Source organism: Mus caroli, unplaced genomic scaffold (genome assembly GCF_978045245.1).
Source record: "Mus caroli unplaced genomic scaffold, Mus_caroli_1 scaffold_4, whole genome shotgun sequence".
NCBI classification, from domain to species: domain Eukaryota; kingdom Metazoa; phylum Chordata; class Mammalia; order Rodentia; family Muridae; genus Mus; species Mus caroli.
In genome coordinates, this window is record NW_028227259.1 from 30,126,446 (window position 1) to 30,144,438 (window position 17,993).

Below are 17,993 nucleotides of genomic sequence, written 5' to 3' on the forward strand. Positions count from 1 at the left end.
AAAGTGTGGACACTTTGCCCCTTCTTAGAAATGGGAACAAAACACCCATGGAAGGAATTACAGGGACAAAATTTGGAACTGTGACGAAAGGATGGACCATCTAGTGATTGCCATATGCAGGGATCCATCCCATAATCAGCTTCCAAATGCTGACACCATTGCATACACTAGTAAGATTTTGCTGAAAGAACCCAGATATAGCTGTCTCTTATGAGACTATACCGGGGCCTAACAAACACAGAAGTGGATGCTCACAGTCAGCTATTGGATGGATCACACGGCCCCCAATGGAGGAGCTAGAGAAAGTACCCAAGGAGCTAAAGGGAACTGCAACCCTATAGGTCGAACAACAATATGAACTAACCAGTACCCCGGAGCTCTTGTCTCTAGCTGCATATGTATCAAAAGATGGCCTAGTCGGCCATCACTGCAACGAGAGGCCCATTGGACTTGCAAACTTTATATGCCCCAGTACAGGGGAACCCCAGGGCCAAAAAGGGGGAGTGGGTGGGTAGGGGATTGGGAGGGTGGGTATGGGGGACTTTTGGGATAGCATTGAAAATGTAAATGAGGAAAATACCTAATAAAAAAATAAATTATAAAAAAAAAAAAGATAGTGTCGTGAAGCTGGTGCCAGGCTGAGCATGAACAATGTTCTCTCTGGGAGCCACAGTGATCACTTTTTCCACCCATACCTCAGAAGTCACTCTTTGTGTTCATCATCTGTGAAAGAAGGACCTGAGTCCTTGAGACTGAGTCTACAAGGCTCAAAATTCTCCTGATATGTTAAAGACTACCCTCAAGGGCTAACAATTTCATTAGTGAGGCATTGTGTTGAAAGGGACAGCTATAAACACACATATCTTTGTCCCTCTTTCTATCCATGTCTGTGCTCCAGAAGAGAAAAGACAACCCTCAGATGAACTTAACTCCACATTATTACAAAGTTTATAAATACGTGATCTGGGCCAGTAGGCCCTAGGAAGTTATAGTGACTATGACCTAGAACATTGGATGCTCTGCCATCCTAGTACTAAGGATACAGGCGGGGTGTGTTCTAACTGGATCACAAGGGCAGAGAGAGACAGATAGAACAAGCCACCAATCGGCTGGGACCTCAGGTTGATGGAAGACTGTGAAGAGAGAGACAGAGAAATAAATATCACCTCTTTCTCCCTTCCCTTTAACCTCTTGATACTTCCCCTATAGGGCAATCAGAACCTCCCCGTGCCATCTGTCTTAGTTACATTAGCATTTAATTGGAGGCTTGCCTACAGTTTCAGAGAGTTAGTCTGTGATCATCATGGTGAGATATGTGGCAGCAGACAAGCAGCCATGGCTCTGGAGCAGCAGCTGAGAGCTCACATCTGATGCAAAAGTTGCCAGCAGAGAAAGAAAGTGACTCTTGGCACGGGCTCTTAAAATCTCAAAGCCCAATGGTGTCAGCATTTGGGGGCTGATTATGGGATGGATCCCTGGGTATGGCAGTCTCTAGATGGTCCATTCTTTCATCTCAGCTCCAATCTTTGTCTCTGTAACTCCTTCCATGGGTGTTTTGTTCCCAATTCTAAGAAGGAGCAAAGTGTCCACACTTTCATCTTTGTTCTTCTTGAGTTTCATGTGTTTTGCAAATTGTATCTTGTATCTTGGGTATTCTAAGTTTCTGGGCTAATATCCACTTATCAGTGAGTACATATCATGTGAGTTCTTTTGTGATTGGGTTACCTCACTCAGGATGATGCCCTCCAGGTCCAACCATTTGCCTAGGAATTTCATAAATTCATTCTTTTTAATAGCTGAGTAGTACTCCATTGAGTAAATGTACCACATTTTCTGTATCCATTCCTCTGTTGAGGGGCATCTGGGTTCTTTCCAGCTTCTGGCTATTACAAATAAGGCTGCTATGAACATAGTTGAGCATGTGTCCTTCTTACCAGTTGGAACATCTTCTGGATATATGCCCAGGAGAGGTATTTCAGGATCCTCCAGTAGTACTATGTCCAATTTTCTGAGGAACCGCCAGACTGATTTCCAGAGTGGTTGTATAAGCCTGCAATTCCACCAACAATGGAGGAGTGTTCCTCTTTCTCCACATCCTCGCCAGCATCTGCTGTCACCTGAATTTTTGATCTTAGCCATTCTGGCTGGTGTGAGGTGGAACCTCAGGGTTGTTTTGATTTGCATTTCCCTGATGATTAAGGATGCTGAACATTTTTTCAGGTGCTTCTCAGCCATTTGGTATTCCTCAGGTGAGAATTCTTTGTTTAGCTCTGAGCCCCATTTTTTAATGGGGTTATTTGATTTTCTGGAGTCCACCTTCTTGAGTTCTTTATATATATTGGATATTAGTCCCCTATCTGTTTTAGGATAGGTAAAGATCCTTTCCCAATCTTTTGGTGGCCTTTTTGCCTTATTGACGGTGTCTTTTGCCTTACAGAAGCTTTGCAATTTTATGAGGTCCCATTTGTCGATTCTCGATCTGACAGCACAAGCCATTGCTGTTCTATACAGGAATTTTTCCCCTGTGCCCATATCTTCGAGGCTTTTCCCCACTTTCTCCTCTATAAGTTTCACTGTCTCTGGTTTTTTGTGGAGTTCCTTGATCCACTTAGATTTGACCTTAGTACAAGGAGATAGGAATGGATCAATTCACATTCTCCTACATGATAACCACCAGTTGTGCCAGCACCATTTGTTGAAAATGGTGTCTTTTTTCCACTGGATGGTTTTAGCTCCCTTGTCAAAGATCAAGTGACCGTAGGTGTGTGGGTTCATCTCTGGATCTTCAATTCTGTTCCATTGGTCTACTTGTCTGTCACTATACCAGTACCATGCAGCTTTTATCACAATTGCTCTGTAGTACAGCTTTAGGTCCGGCATGGTGATTCCACCAGAGGTTCTTTTATCCTTGAGAAGAGTTTTTGCTATCCTAGGTTTTTTGTTATTCTAGATGAATTTGCACATTGCCCTTTTTAATTTGTTGAAGAATTGAGTTGGAATTTTGATGGGGATTGCATTGAATCTGTAGGTTGCTTTTGGCAAGATAGCCATTTTTACTATATTGATCCTGCCCCCTAGCAAACACAGAAGTGGTTGCTGACAGTCACCTATTGGATGGATCACAGGGCCCCCAATGGAGGAGCTCGAGAAAGTACCCAAGGAGCTAAAGGGGTCTACAACCCTATAGGTGGAACAACAATATGAACTAACCAGTAGCCCCCGGAGCTCGTGTCTCTAGCTGCATATGTATCAGAAGATGGCCTAGTCCGCCATCAGTGGAAAGAGAGGCCCATTGGTCCTGCAAACTGTATATGCCTCAGTACAGGGGAACGCCAGGGCTAAGAGGTGGGAGTGGGTGGGTAGGGGAGTGTGGGGGAGGTTATGGGGGACTTTTGTGATAGCATTGGAAATGTAAATGAAGAAAATACCTAATTAAAAAATTTTTTAAAAGGTAATAGTTACATCAAAAAAAAAATCTCAAAGCCCACCCTCTGTGACATACCTCCTCCAACAGGGCCACACCTCCTAATAATCTAAATACTCTACCTACTAGAACCAAACACTGAAATATATAAGCATGGGGTGAGGGTGTCTCATTCAAAGCACCACATCATCCATACAGGTGAGCTCCCAACCTCAACCCACAGCAGAATGAAGGAGGCAAAGGACACCTGCAGGGAGACATAGGAAACACCCAGCATGCCCTCATATGACACCAGTAATTTGCCCAGGAAATGCTTAATACATATTGATGGACAGTGTGGCTAGATGTGTGATAGATGGGTGGATGGATGGATGGATGGATGGATGGATGGATGGATGGATGGGTGGATGGATGGATGATGAATGCATGGAGATAGATAGATAGATAATAGATAGATAGATAGATAGATAGATAGATAGATAGATAGATAGATAGATGATAGAGTTGTAGGGATTAGAATAGATGACTGTGGGGTGGATGGGTATGTGGATGGATGGATGGATGGATGGATGGATGGATGGATGGGTAGGTGGGTGGATGGATGGATGGGTGGATGGGGTGGGTGGGTGGGTGGATGGATGGATGGATGGATGGATGGATGGATGGATGGAAGAATGGATGGGGTAGGTGGACAGGTGGGTGGGTGGGTGGATGGATGGATGGAAGAATGGATGGGGTAGGTGGACAGGTGGATGGATGGATGGATGGATGGATGGATGGATGGATGGATGGATGGAAGAATGGATGGGTAGGTGGACAGGTGGGTGGGTGGATGGATGGATGGATGGATGGGATGGGTGGATGGGTGGGTGGATGGATAGATGGATGAATGGAGTAGGTGGATGGGTGGGTGGGTGTGTGTGTGGGTTGGGTGGGTAGCTGGGTGGGTGGGTGGGTGGATGGATGGATGCATGGATGGGGTAGAATAAGGTGGGATGGGTGGAGTAGGGTGGGGTGGGTGTTTGGGTGGATAGATAGGTGGATAGGTGAATAGATGGATGGGTGGATGGACGGATGGACAGACATTGTGATAAATAGATAGGCTTTTGCTACACTAAACTAGCATACACAGAGGACTGCCATAAAATTGACTCTGCCACTCCTCAATGGATGCTTTCACTGCTGCATCGTTAACTGTTGAATACAGAGCCCACAACTGCCAAAGCATATTTTCTGTGACACCAGCTCTTCACACACCCTGACAGCCAGCCCTGATGTATATCCAGCCCCTCTGATAGAAAAACAAAATAGAAGCATACTTCATTCTTGGTCCTCAGTGAGAGAGAAACTACTGGGAGGCATTAAATAGCCATCTGTCTGAATGCACTACATCTCTATTTTCTACAATGCACTCGGCTGCATAGATAGTTGCATGGTAACTCTAGAAAGACACAGAACTTCCCTGCAGGCAGCATTGTGCTCAAAGCTGTCCTCTACTAAAGCACATCCCCTTAGGTGGCGCACGCCTTTTACCCCAGCACTTGGGAGGCAGAGGCAAGTGGATGTCTATGAGTTCAGGGCAGCGTGATCTACAAAGCAAGTTCCAGGACAGCCAAGATTATACAGAGAAATCCTGTCTCAAAAAAAAAATCCCTCTCACAGTATGTTCTGTCCCAGCTTGATGCATGGAACATCATCATTGCTTTAAGATGCTGGAGTTAAGTCTCAGCTCTTTGTGTCATAAGATCAATAGATTTTGTCCCCTTTCCCCTTTATTGCCACAGGCTGTCAGAACTGTGCCAAAACCTGAATACCACAATGTGACATGGCACATTAACCCCTATGAGAGAGAGAATGCCCATTCATATTTTATGGCAAACAATGAACTAATCAAGAATTCATTCACTGCTCACCAGCAAAGGCCTCCTTGCTCTGATCTGAAGGCATCTCCTTAGCCAAAGTACAAGTGCCCCTTCCACATGCTCACAGGCAGAGCCTGCTACCCTCTGGAGCTAGAGTTAGAGGCCTGCTCATCCAGCCTCCATCCTACCTGTGAGCCAGTGCCTAGCCATGAGTGCCTGCATTTTTTTAAGTAGGACCCTGCTGCCCACAGCAACTGCCCTGAGTACTGTGTGGGCGACTCTAAGTGGACATCCTCCTTTAGGATAGAAAGACTGTCAGAAACCTTTCCAACTTGGGCCTGGTGGAACAATTCCTGCAAGGGAAGGTGGTGAAGCAGGAGCTGCTCTGCCATTGAGGAGGCAGTGACATGAAAACCCACTCTCAAATATTCATAAGTGCATCTGCAAAGCAGGCTTCGAGGAGCGCTCAAGGCTAATGAGATGGCTCTGTAGGGGACAGCACTTGGTGCCCTTCCTGAGGACCCAAGTTCCATCCCCAGCACCCACATGGTGGCTCACAACCATTTGTAACTCCAGTTCCAGGGAACTAGTGCTCTCTTCTAGCCTCTGCAGACACCAGAAAAACATAAAATAAAATAAAAGTCAAGGAATCTGGGAATTTACCTGAAGGAGATAAAACTTCAAATAATGTTGATAACAAATTCAACAAAGATGTTTGCATCAAAAGAATAAGAAACATTCCATACTGTATCCAGGCACATTTGTCCAGAATATTTAATGAGATGAGGATTCACCAAACAAGCTCTATACTTCAATAACTTATGTACCTGTTACTAACATTCAAACGAACAGTCAGTATGGATGGAAACTGCTGAGAGTCAAATAAAGTCACAAAACTGAAAAGAAGCAGCAGCATTGCTCACAAGAACCATAGCTTCCTGTTGCTACGCTCACTTGTAGATGTGACATCGCTATCACATACACACAACTCGCACATGCCTCTCGGCCTTTGGCGTCTTGCAGCCACACCAGAGTGCTCCATCCTTTCTGTGCCAGCTCCACCCCAGCTCTCTCAGAAGGCTTCTACTTCCCATCTTGCTTTGTCCTCTCCCTGAAATGCCTCCCAGTTTGTCTACATTCTTCAGCACGGCATCAGTCTAACAAAGCATCTGCCCACTCAAAGGACACTGATTAGGGGCAGGACTGGAAAGAGAGACCTATAGTTTGATGAAAATTCCACCTAGTTATACAGCATATTTTGTTACATCTATCTACCACTACCTCCCTCCAACTTCCCATCACCCCCTAATTCCATGCCTTCCTTTCTTCTTGTTTCTGATAGCCCCTGAGTCTGATTAGTGCTATACAGACACGCATGCTTATGTGGCTATTCACCAGGGCATGAGCTACTTATTATCAGTTATATCCCCAAAGGAGAGTGACTCCCTCAGTAGCCTTCAATTGTTAATAGTTTATGTGCCAATGGTGAGGCCATGGCTCCTCTCCCTGGTCCATGCTGGAGGTTGGTTGGCTGGATCTTGAGCAGGCCTTGTGCAGGCAGGTACAGCTGCTGGGAGGTCAGCATTCCACAGCTCCCCTGTCAGCTCTTTGCTCTTCCTTCCCCTCCCCTGCACTCCCAATAGTAACATAAGGCTACTCTGAGCATGGTGGTGTTTTCAGGTTTGGGTAAAATCCAGCATGTGGCATCAAACTGAGTTCACCGAAGCTTGGGAACAGAGCCATCATCCCCAATCCTGGCTATGTCTTCCTTAAAGAATGAAGAAAAAGAACTGAGCCCTCATTATCCCAGCTTTGAAGTCTCTCCAGCTTGGTTCTCTGAGGATCCCCTGCACTGCCCCTCACTCAGGACTCCTTCTCCCTTGCCCTCGTATGCCCACCTCTCTGCCAGGTCCTTCTTCTCTCAAACAGCCAAAGTGTAAGCTTTGGTAGGACTATGATGTGAAACTGAAGTCAGTAGAGTCCCAACCAGAGTGGGTAACATCCCTCCGGACTGCCAGGCCAACCCCAGTGACCCCGCCTTCGGTTTTAAGAGCCCAGCTGGTGGGGGATAGGTACTGCGCGTTATATGACTACCCATAAGGACATTGACCCCACATATGAATGACCCCATTTCAGAACCCCACACCTACACACACTGACTGCTGTATGCAGAAAGGGGTGTAGTCATCTTCTGGTGTTCGTTGGCCCTGCTCACACTCTTGTTTGTGTTCTCAGGGAATATTACATCACCATGGTGAAATGGGCCACCAGCACCAAGGTCGCTGTGACCTGGCTGAACCGGGCCCAGAATGTGTCAATCCTGACCCTCTGTGATGCCACCACGGGTGTCTGCACTAAGGTACAGTACTGAGACAGAGAAGGGGGTAAAGGAATGTCATAAAATAAGTGTCATCCAAATCCTGCTGGAGAAATGTGAAGCCTAGCTTAGCTCTGTCATTGACACTATGTCCAGCCTCTGGTTTGGTGCCACCTGGTGGACAAGTCAGATATTGCTACAAGATCGGGGGCACTTCAGAGGTGTAGCCATTAATCTCAGGGGCAAGGGTCTGTTTCCATTCACACTGGCTGCTCTCCTGGAAATACTGCTCTCCTTGTTTTCTGTTGCTCAAAAGAGGAGGAGACTTGGCCAGGACCTGACCCTTTCTCTCTTGTAACACTGTAAAGCCAGGTACCCCAGCACAGGTATCTTTTTTTTTTAACCCTAAGTTTCTATTTTATCTAGCAAGAAACACCAGGCTTGCCTATGCAGGGTTACTGAGAGCTGTGAGCCCTACCCAACGGCTCTCAGTACCCAGGAGGTTCCCTAGGAGGTTGCAATGACCTGCTCCTGCCTCTGACACCTCAAGTTGGCCTGACATTTTCCTACCATTACTGGACGCAATTCTGGGTGTTTCTGATGGGCTTGCTGAAGAGAAAAGAAACTCAGGCAGAGCTCAGTGCTGGACACCATCGATGAATGTCCAAACCTTCTCTGTGCCTGGCCTGCTATTCCCACCATGCATGCCACTTCCACTGCCACTGCCACCCACAGTCAGGAGCAGCACCAGCCTGGTGGCATCTCAGGTGACAGCAACCAAGCAGAACACCATTTGGTGTCCAGGCATGATTGGTTTGTGTACTTTCATACACAGGTCTGGAGAGCAACTTCCATATGTGCCTTGCCTCTTTTAACTGACTTTGTTTCCCAGAATTGCTTCTTGAAATTATAAACTGCAGTTTTGATCCACATTTCTACTAACATGCATTGTACGCACTCATGCACGTGCGCGCATACACACACAAACACACACAGAGTTCCAAACAGTGCAGCATCTGAGCCTTCTGAAGAAGCAGCCTAACAGGACACACAGCCCAGTGGTGACTGCCTGAGGACACTTGTGCTAGGATGTGAGTCACAAAGAGGGATTACTGCCACACTGAGAAACCCTGGTGGCCACTGTGTTCAAGGGCAGCTGCCGCATAGGTAAAATTAAATCATTCTATGTACAGTTCACACAAACAAAGGGCCCTTTCTAACAGTCCAATTCTATTTCAGAAACATGAAGATGAAAGTGAAGCCTGGCTCCACAGACAGGTAACTCCACATACCAGCCTCGCATGCTCTCCTCACCTTGACAGGGGTGGGTACCATGGTTTCATACAAAGAATCACTTGGGGATTCCCACCTGGGATCGTCCAAGCACATGTGCTACTCTAACTGGGACAGTGTAAGTCCAGCCCTCTTCATCATCCTGAGAAGCTTGCCGGGCCCTGCTGTAGATGTCAAGTTCCCTGGATGACACTTTCCCCCAAAGACAATGATGGGATAGATCTCATCTCCCAGTCAGACAATATATTTGGTGACCTGAAAATCATGAGCCCAGAAAAGCCCACTATTGACCAGCTGGGGCCTACAATGACTAAGCAGATTAAAGTGTGGTTGGTACTCCATTTATTCTTAGGCATGTGCCCTCCCTTGGAGAGATATTTCCTCAGAAACTGGTCAGCAGAATCATCTCTGAGAGTTTTTTCCATTCTATAACTCAGGCTCTGGGAGCTGAAGATTACAAGAGGTTAGGGGTTTGAGGTATGGCTCACTGGTAAAGCTCTTAGGCGAACAACAACCCTTGGCCCAGTCACCAACACTGAAACGGAGAGGTCAGTCAGTCCGTGGAGATCAGGAGGTGCTGAAGAGTTGGCTCCATGGTTAAGATGCAAACTGCCCTTGGTGAGGACTGGAGCTCACATCCCAGCCCCAGTACGTAATGGTCAAAATTGCCTGTGTCTCTAGCTCAGGCGATCAGACACTCTCTCAGACCTCTGAGAGCCTCATACTCGTGTGCACAAACCCCTACACAAATACACATCATTTTTAATTAAAAATTTAAAATTAAATAAAGTTTAAAACTAATAGCTCTGGAGAGAAGCCAAGGCAACCCACCCTGTGATACAGTTTTTTGAATTAATGTACTCAGAGAGCGACCCCCTTAGCACTGGTATGTTCTATTGATTCTATTGTCTCTTTCCACACTCTTGTGTTAGAAAGAACAAAGTTCAAGGAACCATTTCTCTTTTATTCCACCTGAGGAAATAAAAATATCTTCAAATCCTGTAAGAAAAATCAAAACAGATTTGAATCCAAAGAGTCATTGCAGAGAGGGCTCGGGGTGTTGCTCCAAGGCAGAGCACTTGTTTTGTGCGCACAAAGCCCCAGGTTCTATCCACAACAAAGTAAGAAAACAGAACTGTGACTAAGAAACACAGACATTTGTTTTTATTGACATGAAAGATTCTATCCATGAAACTACACCTATCAGCAGCAGCCCCTGTGGTACTTAACTTCTCCATTGCTATGAGAAAGCGCAATGACCAAAAACAACCTCTGAATGAAAGGGTTTATTTTGGTTTATCATTTCCAAGGGGATAAGCATTTATAAGGGTGGTGGGGCATGACAGCCAGCAAGAGGGGCATGTAACAAGGACAGAAATCTGAGAGCTCATGTCTTCAAACACAAACACAAAGCAGAGAGAACAAACTGGAATGGGATAAGGCTGTGGCTTTCAAGGTCTGCCCCCAGTGACATACTTTCCCAGCAAGCTGCACCGCCTCCCAGACACCACCACCCCTGAGGACCGATGGTTCTTAATCCAGAAAATGCGCTGAGTGCCAGCATTTCTCTCTCTCTCTCTCTCTCTCTCTCTCTCTCTCTCTCTCTCTCTCTCTCTCTCTCTCTCTCTCTCTCTGCTTCTGGCTTTGGATGCAATGAAATGAGCTGTTCACACCCCCACTGCCTAACTGTTCCAACCATGATGGACTGTACTGTCAAACCGAATCAGAACAAACCCCGTTATCTCTTAAGTTGTTTTTAGTGAGGGTATTTTATCACAGAAATTTTAAAGTAACTAATACATATGAGATATGGGGTTAATACTTAGATGTATAAAAAATTAAGACAGCTCAAACATTTTAAGACATCTTATTTTACACATATATGTGTGCCATGGTCTTTACAGAAGACAGTACAGGGTATCGGATCCATGGAAGCTGGGATTATGTACAGGCAGTTGGAAGTTGCCATGTGGGTCCTGAGAACCCACTTGGGTCTCTGAAAAACAGCCAGTGCTCTTACTTGCTGAGCCATCTCTCCAGACCAAAGAGATAACTCACTTTTAGAAAAAAATATGTATGGCTCTATTTTAAAACAAAAAAATAATAATCTGAATATGCATGTCTCTAAGATGACACAAATGATCAGCAGATACATGGAGGAAAATGTTCATCAGGAATCACCAGAAAAAAAAAATGCAGCTGTAAGTCACAAAGTGAAAGAACATCATATCTGACAGAATATTATCAAAAGACAAAAGATGTGTATTATAGAGAATGTGGGAAGACAGGGAACTCCCACACCTGTTGGCAAGAACATAAGTTAGGAAAGTCTCTGCAAAAGATAGCATGGATTCCTCAAACAGCTAAAAGTGCAACCCCACTCCTGGGTCTGTATCCAAAGGAAAGGAAATCGGAATGCTAAAATGACTCCTGTGTCAATGCATCACAGATCACAACAGCAAGGGACAAAACAGTGAAGGAGATATAAGATGCAGGAAGGAAGCAAGGGTGAAGCTAGGGGATATTGTGACAAGTGCAGAGCCAGGCGTAGAGGGATGCATGCTATGTGTGTCATTTACTCAGCTCGTTGCTATGGCAAAGTACTGACAAATGTAACTTAAGCAAGGAACGTTGGGTGTATTTGACTCACGGCTCTATCGTCATGGATACAATCCTGTGATAAATGTTATGGTGGCAGGATCACAGAGCAGCTGGGCACATGACAGTATCCACAGAGAGGCAGTGGAGAGGTGGATGCTGGTACTCAGTGGGCATCCTCCTTTCTCACTCTTTATTCAGTCTGCCTATCCAGGCCGCAAGATGGCGCCATCCACAGCAAGTCTTCCAGCAGTTAATCCTGTTGGGAAACAACCTCGCAGACAGACCCATAGTTGCGCTAGAATTTTAGGTGGTCCTTAATCCAGTAAAGTTGTCAGTCAAATTAGCCACCGGTAGCTGCATGTTCTCATTCAAAGGACAGAACGGGTGGTTCCTGGGAATGTGTGATGGTGGAGGTTGGTTGGTTTCAGTTTGTTCAAGAAAAGTAAGCTCAGGAGATTCTAATGCACAGCATGGTCCATTAATTTCCTGTGCTCTTTACAATTACACAGGGCTAGAGAGAAGGCTCAGTAGTTAAGAGCACTGGCTGCTTTTACAGAGAACCTAGGTTCTATTCCTAGCACCCACATGTCAGCTTACCAGCCATCTGTAACTCCAGTTCCAGGGGATGCCCTAGTCTGGCCTCTAAGGGCTCCCACATGCCCATGGTACACATATACTCATGCAGGCTCACACACATATACATAAAGTTACAGAAAATAAAATTTATAAGTAGAGTCTAAGCTGTATTTGACATGAAAAATATATGGTGTATGTATTCATTGCCCCATTTGGTCATTCCTGAATGCCTGAATTGCAAAATACACTTTCTATTTGATAAATATAAATTGTTGTTGGCTTAAAATGTTCAGCTATAAAACATGGTCAGCTACTCTCCTTCAGCATATGTTGCATGTTGGACATTGATACTTTTATCAAGGTGAGTAATACTCCATTTCGTGGGTATACCCCAAGTGCCTATTGAAGGAGCCCCACCCTTGGCAGCTGTGGGTGCTACACCACTGAGGACTGAAGGGAGCAGACACAAAAGGCCCTGTGGTGTGTGTCTGTTCCTCTAGAACATCCAGCATAGGCACATCCGAAGAAACAGATTGGTTGGGGGAGGGGCAAGTGTATGACATCATGAGTGCACGAAATGCTAGGATTGCTCCATTTTGTTAAAATGTTGTGCTTGTAAATTTTACCTCAGTAGTTTGTTTTGTTTTGTTTTGAAATGAACCAACAGAGTATAGCTTTTGGTGATGTTCCCATCTAGACAGGGAGATGAGATGGCTCATAAATCCCAAGGCATAGGAGTGAATTAGACTCAGAAGCTGTGTTTTGGTGGCTCAGCCTCTGACAAGAGGGAAGCCAGGAAAATCAGGGGAAGGGGACATGGAACAAGCACAGGGATATTCAGGCCAGGTTTGAAGGGAAGTGCAGGCTCCAAAGAAAGCCAGCTCATAATGAGTTTGAGGCAGAGTACACTTCAGTGTCCTCGTGCCCAACCCCAAGGGACTTCTCCTTTGGAAGCAGCTACTTCCTATCTGGTCTCACTCTGGCCCCTGGATGGACACACGGCCTGGTCCTGGGGGTCCTGGGGAGAGAACCTCTAGCCATCCTCCACTGTTTGCCTTCTCTTCAGCATGACAGAGTGGCCGTAGCCAACACCAGCTACATTTTCCTGTTTTCTGACTGAACATCTTACAATGTGAGAGGAAACCAACAGCAGCTCAGGAACAGGGTATGAACGCTGAACTCGCAAACAGCACTCAGGAAGCCAGGCCCTTTCCCAGCAGCATGAAGAGGAATACTAGCACTGATTGCTTTTACCATTTTAAAATGTAAATTTCTAGCTAACAGAACAAGTGCTTGATTTTGAAGACACAGTCGCTTTAAACTTGCAAGAAACCAGAACTAGAAAGAGTGGCTACATGGTCTGGTGAATGCCCTCAGTTCCCACTTCATGAAATGTTTTATTACGCTCCCTGTGAGAACACTCCTCTCTGGGGTGCTTGTGGCTCTGTCAGGCTGCCCAGCCATTCACACAGGATAGGTGTGTTCCATCCTGAGCTGCTGTGAGAAGCTTCAGTGAATCTAACCATCAACACACTGTAAAACTCTCTGAGAGCGTCAGGGCTGCCATGACAAGCTATGGTGAATCTGATTACCTACCTACGTACCATGCTCTATAAGGGGGTCAAACTCAAGCTCCAGAGAAACCCAATCTCAAACAGCTTCCCATTGCATCCTTTTTCCCTAAAGGGATTCATGAACACCACTTTCAAAAATGATCTGTATCTTTCATGGTGATGTGGTGCTGCAGGGCAACACAGGAGCCCTATGTAAGGCTGGGCTGCCACTGCCACCAGCTGTCAGGAAGCCTCTGGCTGCTCCTTCAGGGTATCAGACATTTCTTATCAGAGATCACAGGCATGACCCAGGGAGATAACACTGAGGCCACACCCTACTGCCATCCACCTTGCTGTGCAGCTTGCTGCACAAATCCCAGAAGACCCTGCAGACCCAGGGAGATGCTGTCTGCTCCAGCTGACCAGTCTCCCCATTGCGGTGCCAGCAGGATGGTTGGCACTGTGCTGGCAGCCTGGAGTTGTCATAGCCATCCAAGTTGACATAGCATGTCCAAGTAATGTCCAATAACATATCTTCCCTTCTTTCCTTCTCCTTCCTGAAGCCTCACTACAGGCCCCACAGAGAACCCCAGAAGCCAACAAGAGGGCACATATGTGTATACTCTTACCAGGAACTCTCTTCTCTGAGGATATGCTAGAGAAATAGTAAATCTCATCTACCCACATGCATGGCCATCACTGCTGCCAGACTGGCAAGTTGTCACTGGTATAAACCCATGAGGGCCTTCAGGCTCTGCACCCTTGGGTGTTGAAGTCAGCCTTGTGGGTGAGTTTCCAGCAGTCTTACATCTTTAGCTAGAAATTTGGTTTTGTGATTTCAGACTTTGAGCTAGAAGGTCAGAGGATAGAAGCTATGGAAGAAACTGGCAGAAGCCATACAGAGACTGCATTCCTTGAAGGTCTGCTGCGGAGAGAGCTGGCAGTCAGAATCCCTCAATCTCAAACGAGAGACAGAACCTGTATTCAAATCCTGGTGCCCAGGAAACTTTATCACTAAAAGTTTATTTACTAGACTGGAGAGAGAGCTCAGCCAGTAAGGAGCTTGCAAGCTGAGTTCAACCCCCAGAAACCACACAAATGAACACAAGGCATGGTGGGATATGCTTGGAATCCCAGCACTGGGAAGATCCTTGGAGCTCACTGGCCATTCAACCTCACCAAATCAGCATACCACAGACACAGGAAAGGAAACAAGAAACAGAAAACAGAATCGACAGTGTCCTGAGGGAGAACTGCCAAGATTGATCTCTGGTATCCAATGTACACACACACACACACACACATGCACACACGCACGCACACGCACACACATGCACAAGTGCACTTTAACCACATGAGCAACTTTCCAAACACTGCCCTGCTCCACATATTCTGGAAGGCTCCAGGGAGCAGTGGAAAATGGTCTCAGAAGCTGAGGCCTCTCACTGTGAGCACACTACTTCTGTCCAGAATTAATCATAGTACTTTTAATCTCTGTCCAAAGTGCAAACATTTCCCCCAGAAAACTAGGGGACTCTTGCCTCATCCATCCCATGGTTGGCAAACAAAAGTCCATCTAAAAAGCCAAATTAACAGCTGCTCTTTCCACTCCTCTTCTGTTAAATACCACACTCCCAACTCTAAATAGAAAAATCAATATTTGCAGATTAAAGGTTTCATTTTATTGCAAATATTCATGAAGATTAAATGTCATTTTAATCACATTAGTTCATTTCTCTGAGCACATCATCTTTGCGTGTGTTCCTTTACTGTGGGGAAATGAGGTTTTCCTGGGCCAGCTGTGCTCTATTTACTGCTTGTTTGCATCTCTGGGAGCTTCCTGAATCACAATATTACACACCTTAGCCAGTAAGTGGAGTAGGCAGTCATTGGTGTATATTGATGGAATCTTCCAGACTTTGGGTTCAGAATATGGTAGAGATGCTACTGTACCACAATTCCTCTGCCCATCAGAGTGGTCACCTCTACTAGGGTAGGCTAATGGCTGCAAGGACCTGCCTGCTCAGCTCTTGGGGTGCCAGGAATAGAGTGCAGTAACAGGATACATCCAGCTGGCAGCCCTGACTCCAGAGTTGTTATCAGGAAGAAATGACTTGCTCAGACTTGTGCACCACCTAGCGCCTGCCTCTTCAGGATGTCTCTGGTGAAAGCCAGGCCTAGGTGGGCTCTTTGCTGTCTGAGTTTTAAAATAGATACAATTGGTCCAGGTGGGCTTTTTTTTTTTTTATTTCTTTCAATGTGCCTCCTCAATGGGTGGTTCAGTGTGAAATCTGTTTCATTAAGGAAAAGAAGGCAGGACTAGAGGAAGGAAAATTGGGGTCTGTGACAAGTCTTCCCAGTTGGCTTTGAGCTGGGGTATGACAAAACTCAGTGTAGCAGCTTTGTGTGCTTAGGGGTTTCAGTACAGTATGTGTCCTTGGCTTAGTTCCCACCCTTAAGGTGTGCTTGGAGTGTGCACAAGCCCACTTCTTCACTCATCTTCCCATACTATAGACAACAGTGTTGTCTGCCTTCTCTAAGATATACATTAAAAGGGTGTGAGTGGGATGTGTATCTGTGTAGGGTATATACATATGTTTGTGTAGGTGTGTACAGGCATGCATACAAGTGCACAAACGTGCGTGTGCATGTGGAGGCCAGACATTGATGCCCGGTGTCTTCCTCAGCTGCTCTCCACATTATTTTTTGACCTAGACTCCCTCACTGAGCCTGGGGATCACCAAGTACATTAGGCTGACTCGAGATAAACTTAGGGACTCATCTGTCTCTGCCCCTCCACCCCAGCATTCAGGTCACAGACCCTTGCTGGCGCTTTCTGCTTTTACATGGTTCTGGGCATCTGAACAGCAAGCACTTGACCAACTGAGCAATTCCCCAGCCCTGGTCTCTGGACTTAGGTGCCCCTTTCTTTCTCTGCTTTTAGAACACCAAAAGTCTGACTGTCTAGTCCCACTTGCCCTTTAGCTCCGTCTGTCATTAGAAATTACACATAAGATATCTGAGCATGCTCCCTCCCCCACTCACTTCTCCTCCTCCCATGCTGCTTTTTGGTGACAGGCCTGTCATCTTTGTCCACAGAATGAAGAGCCTGTGTTCTCCAAAGATGGCAGGAAGTTTTTCTTTGTCAGAGCGATCCCACAGGGAGGCCGGGGTAAATTCTACCATATCACCGTATCATCATCCCAGGTAAGTCCTCCTGCCTTCTCTGCTGCTGTTCTATTGGTGCTGGCTTTGTGGTGAGAACACTCATCCTTCCCAGGACCCCAAGATGCCCTGGGTTCCAAGGGTGAGGTAGCATACCACTTGTCCATATACAGAGGAGGGCAGCAGCTGGAGTGTAAATTCTCTACTGATGCTCAAGAACATGGACATGGAATATGACATTTCTAGCAACAATAGAGGGGCATGGAGACTCACTGATGGGTAGCAGTAAGATGACCACTGAGTGCCTGTCTGCCCTTCCTGACACTCTCCTTTCCCTCGAGGCTACTCTAAGTCCTTCATGAGTCTCCCACTAACCCCAGCACTGCTTCTACCCTGAGTGAGAAGCAGATCTGGCCCTAATGATACCATAACTGCCATTCAATGATACTCATACCTGCTCTGGTCAGGCAGCCTACAATGCGTGCTGCTGAGCAGGGAAGCAGGGTAGCTAGCGAGTGATGCCTCCCTGGAAGACTAGTGACCCCAAGAAGGGATGCCTGGATGCTGAGCTTTGAGAAGGATGAAGATGGGCATGTGCTTGGCCCTCTGTGTCCCCAGTGCCTCCTCTGTATACAGGTTTGATTTTAAAGCAGGCTGGAGTTATCAAGAATGGGAGCAAGCATATAAAATGTAATTAGGAAGAAGCCTGTTTGGAAGCATATGTGTATCTGGTTGGATCCAGAATAAAAGCCACAGGGCCATCCCCTTAAGGAATATCTGGGATGGAGGAGAGAAGGGCCCTGAAATGCCATGGGAGGGGGAGAACGATGGCTGCTCCCAGCTTAGGCAGGCATTTCTGTTTTCCAGCCACTTAATCACGTGGCTTTCAGGACATCCAAAACCTGGTTCGATCTGTTCATATTCTCACTGGGGTCATTTCAAGCAAGATTTATAAACAAAACAAACAAACAAACTATGCTTTCATTCAGCCCCAGTCTCTAAATTCCTGCAGAGGATCCTAAATTGCTGAGAACCCCTTAACATCTATCAGGAAGTGGTTTCCATCCTGACCCAGGCACCCACTCTTGTCCTGGGCTCTGTTTCCAAGCTCAGGATGACATAGGCTGCTAAATGACATAGGATGATGCAGGCAGCTTGTTCTGGGTCTGCAGTCCTTCATGTTGACCTCCATTGCCTGTGTT

At 46.2% G+C, this 17,993-nt stretch overlaps 1 protein-coding gene across 4 annotated transcripts in view; it reads left to right on the forward strand.

Annotated features, from left to right (window-relative positions):
- Positions 1-17,993, forward strand: part of Dpp6 (dipeptidyl peptidase like 6) — an 830,048-nt gene that overhangs the window by 750,588 nt on the left and 61,467 nt on the right. For all 4 annotated transcript variants that reach the window (XM_021163979.2, XM_021163976.2, XM_021163978.3 and 1 more), the window contains exons 11-13: positions 7,522-7,645; positions 8,843-8,881; positions 16,726-16,833. In XM_021163979.2, coding sequence (XP_021019638.1) covers positions 7,522-7,645; positions 8,843-8,881; positions 16,726-16,833 — 271 coding nt within the window. The remainder of the gene's footprint in view (positions 1-7,521; positions 7,646-8,842; positions 8,882-16,725; positions 16,834-17,993) is intronic.